We start from the raw sequence: 8,412 nt of genomic DNA on the forward strand, positions 1-8,412 counted from the left end.
CATCGCCGTTGGCAGACGCGAGTAGCCGTCCTCTCTCGCCACCCCGGGAGCGTCACGGGCCGTGCAGAGCGGCCACGATCGAGCCTCCGACCGGCCGCGTGGTCCCGCCCACCGCACCTCGCGTACGTGCCTTGTCTCGCCGTCACCGTTGGAGCAGCGCCGTCGCCCGCTGCCATCGCCGTCGGATGGGTTGCCATCGCCGTTGGCAGACGCGAGTAGCCGTCCTCTCTCGCCACCCCGGGAGCGTCACGGGCCGTGCAGAGCGGCCACGATCGAGCCTCCGACCGGCCGCGTGGTCCCGCCCACCGGACCTCGCGTACGTGCCTTGTCTCGCCGTCGCCGTTGGAGCAGCGCCAACGCCGTTGGAGCAGCGCCAACGCCGTTGGACGGTGCGCCATCGCCGTTGGCAGACGCGAGTAGCCGTCCTCTCTCGCCACCCCGGGAGCGTCACGGGCCGTGCAGAGCGGCCACGATCGAGCCTCCGACCGGCCGCGTGGTCCCGCCCACCGCACCTCGCGTACGTGCCTTGTCTCGCCGTCGCCGTTGGAGCAGCGCCAACGCCGTTGGACGGTGCGCCATCGCCGTTGGCAGACGCGAGTAGCCGTCCTCTCTCGCCACCCCGGGAGCGTCACGGGCCGTGCAGAGCGGCCACGATCGAGCCTCCGACCGGCCGCGTGGTCCCGCCCACCGCACCTCGCGTACGTGCCTTGTCTCGCCGTCGCCGTTGGAGCAGCGCCAACGCCGTTGGAGCAGCGCCAACGCCGTCGGACGGTGCGCCATCGCCGTTGGCAGACGCGAGTAGCCGTCCTCTCTCGCCACCCCGGGAGCGTCACGGGCCGTGCAGAGCGGCCGCGATCGAGCCTCCGACCGGCCGCGTGGTCCCACCTCGCGTACGTGCCTTGTCTCGCCGTCGCCGTTGGAGCAGCGCCATCGCCGTCGGATGGGGTGCCATCGCCGTTGGCAGACGCGAGTAGCCGTCCTCTCTCGCCACCCCGGGAGCGTCACGGGCCGGGCAGAGCGGCCACGATCGAGCCTCCGACCGGCCGCGTGGTCCCGCCCACCGCACCTCGCGTACGTGCCTTGTCTCGCCGTCGCCGTTGGAGCAGCGCCAACGCCGTTGGACGGTGCGCCATCGCCGTTGGCAGACGCGAGTAGCCGTCCTCTCTCGCCACCCCGGGAGCGTCACGGGCCGTGCAGAGCGGCCACGATCGAGCCTCCGACCGGCCGCGTGGTCCCGCCCACCGCACCTCGCGTACGTGCCTTGTCTCGCCGTCGCCGTTGGAGCAGCGCCAACGCCGTTGGAGCAGCGCCAACGCCGTTGGACGGTGCGCCATCGCCGTTGGCAGACGCGAGTAGCCGTCCTCTCTCGCCACCCCGGGAGCGTCACGGGCCGTGCAGAGCGGCCACGATCGAGCCTCCGACCGGCCGCGTGGTCCCGCCCACCGCACCTCGCGTACGTGCCTTGTCTCGCCGTCGCCGTTGGAGCAGCGCCAACGCCGTTGGACGGTGCGCCATCGCCGTTGGCAGACGCGAGTAGCCGTCCTCTCTCGCCACCCCGGGAGCGTCACGGGCCGTGCAGAGCGGCCACGATCGAGCCTCCGACCGGCCGCGTGGTCCCGCCCACCGCACCTCGCGTACGTGCCTTGTCTCGCCGTCGCCGTTGGAGCAGCGCCAACGCCGTTGGACGGTGCGCCATCGCCGTTGGCAGACGCGAGTAGCCGTCCTCTCTCGCCACCCCGGGAGCGTCACGGGCCGTGCAGAGCGGCCACGATCGAGCCTCCGACCGGCCGCGTGGTCCCGCCCACCGCACCTCGCGTACGTGCCTTGTCTCGCCGTCGCCGTTGGAGCAGCGCCAACGCCGTTGGACGGTGCGCCATCGCCGTTGGCAGACGCGAGTAGCCGTCCTCTCTCGCCACCCCGGGAGCGTCACGGGCCGTGCAGAGCGGCCACGATCGAGCCTCCGACCGGCCGCGTGGTCCCGCCCACCGCACCTCGCGTACGTGCCTTGTCTCGCCGTCGCCGTTGGAGCAGCGCCAACGCCGTTGGAGCAGCGCCAACGCCGTTGGACGGTGCGCCATCGCCGTTGGCAGACGCGAGTAGCCGTCCTCTCTCGCCACCCCGGGAGCGTCACGGGCCGTGCAGAGCGGCCACGATCGAGCCTCCGACCGGCCGCGTGGTCCCGCCCACCGCACCTCGCGTACGTGCCTTGTCTCGCCGTCGCCGTTGGAGCAGCGCCAACGCCGTTGGACGGTGCGCCATCGCCGTTGGCAGACGCGAGTAGCCGTCCTCTCTCGCCACCCCGGGAGCGTCACGGGCCGTGCAGAGCGGCCGTGATCGAGCCTCCGACCGGCCGCGTGGTCCCGCCCACCGCACCTCGCGTACGTGCCTTGTCTCGCCGTCGCCGTTGGAGCAGCGCCAACGCCGTTGGACGGTGCGCCATCGCCGTTGGCAGACGCGAGTAGCCGTCCTCTCTCGCCACCCCGGGAGCGTCACGGGCCGTGCAGAGCGGCCACGATCGAGCCTCCGACCGGCCGCGTGGTCCCGCCCACCGCACCTCGCGTACGTGCCTTGTCTCGCCGTCGCCGTTGGAGCAGCGCCAACGCCGTTGGAGCAGCGCCAACGCCGTTGGACGGTGCGCCATCGCCGTTGGCAGACGCGAGTAGCCGTCCTCTCTCGCCACCCCGGGAGCGTCACGGGCCGTGCAGAGCGGCCACGATCGAGCCTCCGACCGGCCGCGTGGTCCCGCCCACCGCACCTCGCGTACGTGCCTTGTCTCGCCGTCGCCGTTGGAGCAGCGCCAACGCCGTTGGAGCAGCGCCAACGCCGTTGGACGGTGCGCCATCGCCGTTGGCAGACGCGAGTAGCCGTCCTCTCTCGCCACCCCGGGAGCGTCTCGGGCCGTGCAGAGCGGCCACGATCGAGCCTCCCACCGGCCGCGTGGTCCCGCCCACCGCACCTCGCGTACGTGCCTTGTCTCGCCGTCGCCGTTGGAGCAGCGCCAACGCCGTTGGAGCAGCGCCAACGCCGTTGGACGGTGCGCCATCGCCGTTGGCAGACGCGAGTAGCCGTCCTCTCTCGCCACCCCGGGAGCGTCACGGGCCGTGCAGAGCGGCCACGATCGAGCCTCCGACCGGCCGCGTGGTCCCGCCCACCGCACCTCGCGTACGTGCCTTGTCTCGCCGTCGCCGTTGGAGCAGCGCCAACGCCGTTGGACGGTGCGCCATCGCCGTTGGCAGACGCGAGTAGCCGTCCTCTCTCGCCACCCCGGGAGCGTCACGGGCCGTGCAGAGCGGCCACGATCGAGCCTCTGACCGGCCGCGTGGTCCCGCCCACCGCACCTCGCGTACGTGCCTTGTCTCGCCGTCGCCGTTGGAGCAGCGCCAACGCCGTTGGAGCAGCGCCAACGCCGTTGGACGGTGCGCCATCGCCGTTGGCAGACGCGAGTAGCCGTCCTCTCTCGCCACCCCGGGAGCGTCACGGGCCGTGCAGAGCGGCCACGATCGAGCCTCCGACCGGCCGCGTGGTCCCGCCCACCGCACCTCGCGTACGTGCCTTGTCTCGCCGTCGCCGTTGGAGCAGCGCCAACGCCGTTGGACGGTGCGCCATCGCCGTTGGCAGACGCGAGTAGCCGTCCTCTCTCGCCACCCCGGGAGCGTCACGGGCCGTGCAGAGCGGCCACGATCGAGCCTCCGACCGGCCGCGTGGTCCCGCCCACCGCACCTCGCGTACGTGCCTTGTCTCGCCGTCGCCGTTGGAGCAGCGCCAACGCCGTTGGAGCAGCGCCAACGCCGTTGGAGCAGCGCCAACGCCGTTGGACGGTGCGCCATCGCCGTTGGCAGACGCGAGTAGCCGTCCTCTCTCGCCACCCCGGGAGCGTCACGGGCCGTGCAGAGCGGCCACGATCGAGCCTCCGACCGGCCGCGTGGTCCCGCCAACCGCACCTCGCGTACGTGCCTTGTCTCGCCGTCGCCGTTGGAGCAGCGCTGTCGCCGTCGGATGGGGTGCCATCGCCGTTGGCAGACGCGAGTAGCCGTCCTCTCTCGCCACCCCGGGAGCGTCACGGGCCGTGCAGAGCGGCCACGATCGAGCCTCCGACCGGCCGCGTGGTCCCGCCCACCGCACCTCGCGTACGTGCCTTGTCTCGCCGTCGCCGTTGGATCAGCGCCAACGCCGTTGGAGCAGCGCCATCGCCGTCGGACGGGGTGCCATCGCCGTTGGCAGACGCGAGTAGCCGTCCTCTCTCGCCACCCCGGGAGCATCACGGGCCGTGCAGAGCGGCCACGATCGAGCCTCCGACCGGCCGCGTGGTCCCGCCCACCGCACCTCGCGTACGTGCCTTGTCTCGCCGTCGCCGTTGGAGCAGCGCCAACGCCGTTGGACGGTGCGCCATCGCCGTTGGCAGACGCGAGTAGCCGTCCTCTCTCGCCACCCCGGGAGCGTCACGGGCCGTGCAGAGCGGCCGCGATCGAGCCTCCGACCGGCCGCGTGGTCCCGCCCACCGCACCTCGCGTACGTGCCTTGTCTCGCCGTCGCCGTTGGAGCAGCGCCAACGCCGTTGGACGGTGCGCCATCGCCGTTGGCAGACGCGAGTAGCCGTCCTCTCTCGCCACCCCGGGAGCGTCACGGGCCGTGCAGAGCGGCCTCGATCGAGCCTCCGACCGGCCGCGTGGTCCCGCCCACCGCACCTCGCGTACGTGCCTTGTCTCGCCGTCGCCGTTGGATCAGCGCCAACGCCGTTGGAGCAGCGCCATCGCCGTCGGACGGGGTGCCATCGCCGTTGGCAGACGCGAGTAGCCGTCCTCTCTCGCCACCCCGGGAGCATCACGGGCCGTGCAGAGCGGCCACGACCGAGCCTCCGACCGGCCGCGTGGTCCCGCCCACCGCACCTCGCGTACGTGCCTTGTCTCGCCGTCGCCGTTGGAGCAGCGCCAACGCCGTTGGACGGTGCGCCATCGCCGTTGGCAGACGCGAGTAGCCGTCCTCTCTCGCCACCCCGGGAGCGTCACGGGCCGTGCAGAGCGGCCACGATCGAGCCTCCGACCGGCCGCGTGGTCCCGCCCACCGCACCTCGCGTACGTGCCTTGTCTCGCCGTCGCCGTTGGAACAGCGCCATCGCCGTCGGACGGGGTGCCATCGCCGTTGGCAGACGCGAGTAGCCGTCCTCTCTCGCCACCCCGGGAGCGTCACGGGCCGTGCAGAGCGGCCGCGATCGAGCCTCCGACCGGCCGCGTGGTCCCGCCCACCGCACCTCGCGTACGTGCCTTGTCTCGCCGTCGCCGTTGGAGCAGCGCTGTCGCCGTTGGAGCAGCGCCATCGCCGTCTGACGGGGTGCCATCGCCGTTGGCAGACGCGAGTAGCCGTCCTCTCTCGCCACCCCGGGAGCGTCACGGGCCGTGCAGAGCGGCCACGATCGAGCCTCCGACCGGCCGCGTGGTCCCGCCCACCGCACCTCGCGTACGTGCCTTGTCTCGCCGTCGCCGTTGGAGCAGCGCTGTCGCCGTTGGAGCAGCGCCATCGCCGTCTGACGGGGTGCCATCGCCGTTGGCAGACGCGAGTAGCCGTCCTTTCTCGCCACCCCGGGAGCGTCACGGGCCGTGCAGAGCGGCCACGATCGAGCCTCCGACCGGCCGCGTGGTCCCGCCCACCGCACCTCGCGTACGTGCCTTGTCTCGCCGTCGCCGTTGGAGCAGCGCTGTCGCCGTTGGAGCAGCGCCATCGCCGTCTGACGGGGTGCCATCGCCGTTGGCAGACGCGAGTAGCCGTCCTCTCTCGCCACCCCGGGAGCGTCACGGGCCGTGCAGAGCGGCCACGATCGAGCCTCCGACCGGCCGCGTGGTCCCGCCCACCGCACCTCGCGTACGTGCCTTGTCTCGCCGTCGCCGTTGGAGCAGCGCCGTCGCCGTCGGACGGGGTGCCATCGCCGTTGGCAGACGCGAGTAGCCGTCCTCTCTCGCCACCCCGGGAGCGTCACGGGCCGTGCAGAGCGGCCGCGATCCAGCCTCCGACCGGCCGCGTGGTCCCGCCCACCGCACCTCGCGTACGTGCCTTGTCTCGCCGTCGCCGTTGGAGCAGCGCCATCGCCGTCGGACGGCGTGCCATCGCCGTTGGCAGACGCGAGTAGCCGTCCTTTCTCGCCACCCCGGGAGCGTCACGGGCCGTGCAGAGCGGCCACGATCGAGCCTCCGACCGGCCGCGTGGTCCCGCCCACCGCACCTCGCGTACGTGCCTTGTCTCGCCGTCGCCGTTGGAGCAGCGCCATCGCCGTCGGACGGTGCGCCATCGCCGTTGGCAGACGCGAGTAGCCGTCCTTTCTCGCCACCCCGGGAGCGTCACGGGCCGTGCAGAGCGGCCACGATCGAGCCTCCGACCGGCCGCGTGGTCCCGCCCACCGCACCTCGCGTACGTGCCTTGTCTCGCCGTCGCCGTTGGAGCAGCGCCATCGCCGTCGGACGGCGTGCCATCGCCGTTGGCAGACGCGAGTAGCCGTCCTCTCTCGCCACCCCGGGAGCGTCACGGGCCGTGCAGAGCGGCCGCGATCGAGCCTCCGACCGGCCGCGTGGTCCCGCCCACCGCACCTCGCGTACGTGCCTTGTCTCGCCGTCGCCGTTGGAGCAGCGCTGTCGCCGTTAGAGCAGCGACATCGCCGTCGGACGGTGCGCCATCGCCGTTGGCAGACGCGAGTAGCCGTCCTCTCTCGCCACCCCGGGAGCGTCACGGGCCGTGCAGAGCGGCCGCGATCGAGCCTCCGACCGGCCGCGTGGTCCCGCCCACCGCACCTCGCGTACGTGCCTTGTCTCGCCGTCGCCGTTGGAGCAGCGCCATCGCCGTCGGACGGTGCGCCATCGCCGTTGGCAGACGCGAGTAGCCGTCCTCTCTCGCCACCCCGGGAGCGTCACGGGCCGTGCAGAGCGGCCGCGATCCAGCCTCCGACCGGCCGCGTGGTCCCGCCCACCGCACCTCGCGTACGTGCCTTGTCTCGCCGTCGCCGTTGGCGCCGTCGCCGTTGGAGCAGCGCCATCGCCGTCGGACGGGGTGCCATCGCCGTTGGCAGACGCGAGTAGCCGTCCTTTCTCGCCACCCCGGGAGCGTCACGGGTCGTGCAGAGCGGCCACGATCGAGCCTCGTGTAGGCTCCCTGTTACACTTCTGGCCGACGATCTTCGAGACCTCGAGCGAGTGCCGGCGACCCAATCAAAGGTCCATACGTTGGAGCAGCGCCATCGCCGTTGGACGGTGCGCCATCGCCGTTGGCAGACGCGAGTAGCCGTCCTCTCTCGCCACCCCGGGAGCGTCACGGGCCGTGCAGAGCGGCCACGATCGAGCCTCCGACCGGCCGCGTGGTCCCGCCCACCGCACCTCGCGTACGTGCCTTGTCTCGCCGTCGCCGTTGGAACAGCGCCATCGCCGTCGGACGGGGTGCCATCGCCGTTGGCAGACGCGAGTAGCCGTCCTCTCTCGCCACCCCGGGAGCATCACGGGCCGTGCAGAGCGGCCACGACCGAGCCTCCGACCGGCCGCGTGGTCCCGCCCACCGCACCTCGCGTACGTGCCTTGTCTCGCCGTCGCCGTTGGAGCAGCGCCAACGCCGTTGGACGGTGCGCCATCGCCGTTGGCAGACGCGAGTAGCCGTCCTCTCTCGCCACCCCGGGAGCGTCACGGGCCGTGCAGAGCGGCCTCGATCGAGCCTCCGACCGGCCGCGTGGTCCCGCCCACCGCACCTCGCGTACGTGCCTTGTCTCGCCGTCGCCGTTGGAGCAGCGCCAACGCCGTTGGACGGTGCGCCATCGCCGTTGGCAGACGCGAGTAGCCGTCCTCTCTCGCCACCCCGGGAGCGTCACGGGCCGTGCAGAGCGGCCGCGATCGAGCCTCCGACCGGCCGCGTGGTCCCGCCCACCGCACCTCGCGTACGTGCCTTGTCTCGCCGTCGCCGTTGGAGCAGCGCTGTCGCCGTTGGATCAGCGCCATCGCCGTTGGCAGACGCGAGTAGCCGTCCTCTCTCGCCACCCCGGGAGCGTCACGGGCCGTGCAGAGCGGCCACGATCGAGCCTCCGACCGGCCGCGTGGTCCCGCCCACCGCACCTCGCGTACGTGCCTTGTCTCGCCGTCGCCGTTGGAGCAGCGCTGTCGCCGTCGGATGGGGTGCCATCGCCGTTGGCAGACGCGAGTAGCCGTCCTCTCTCGCCACCCCGGGAGCGTCACGGGCCGTGCAGAGCGGCCACGATCGAGCCTCCGACCGGCCGCGTGGTCCCGCCCACCGCACCTCGCGTACGTGCCTTGTCTCGCCGTCGCCGTTGGATCAGCGCCAACGCCGTTGGAGCAGCGCCATCGCCGTCGGACGGGGTGCCATCGCCGTTGGCAGACGCGAGTAGCCGTCCTCTCTCGCCACCCCGGGAGCATCACGGGCCGTGCAGAG

At 72.7% G+C, this 8,412-nt stretch overlaps 1 protein-coding gene across 1 annotated transcript; it reads left to right on the forward strand.

The window, feature by feature from the left end:
• Positions 1–2,595: 2,595 nt before the first annotated feature.
• On the forward strand, positions 2,596–5,862 carry EMIHUDRAFT_57294 (hypothetical protein; the record flags this gene model as incomplete). Its single annotated transcript, XM_005773101.1, has 3 exons — positions 2,596–2,771; positions 2,865–2,965; positions 5,603–5,862. Coding segments are annotated over 3 exons (537 nt in total), but the record flags the coding sequence as incomplete, so codon positions are not given.
• Positions 5,863–8,412: the final 2,550 nt, after the last annotated feature.

This window comes from Emiliania huxleyi (genome assembly GCF_000372725.1).
Source record: "Emiliania huxleyi CCMP1516 unplaced genomic scaffold EMIHUscaffold_345, whole genome shotgun sequence".
Taxonomy (NCBI): Eukaryota; Haptophyta; order Isochrysidales; family Noelaerhabdaceae; genus Emiliania; species Emiliania huxleyi.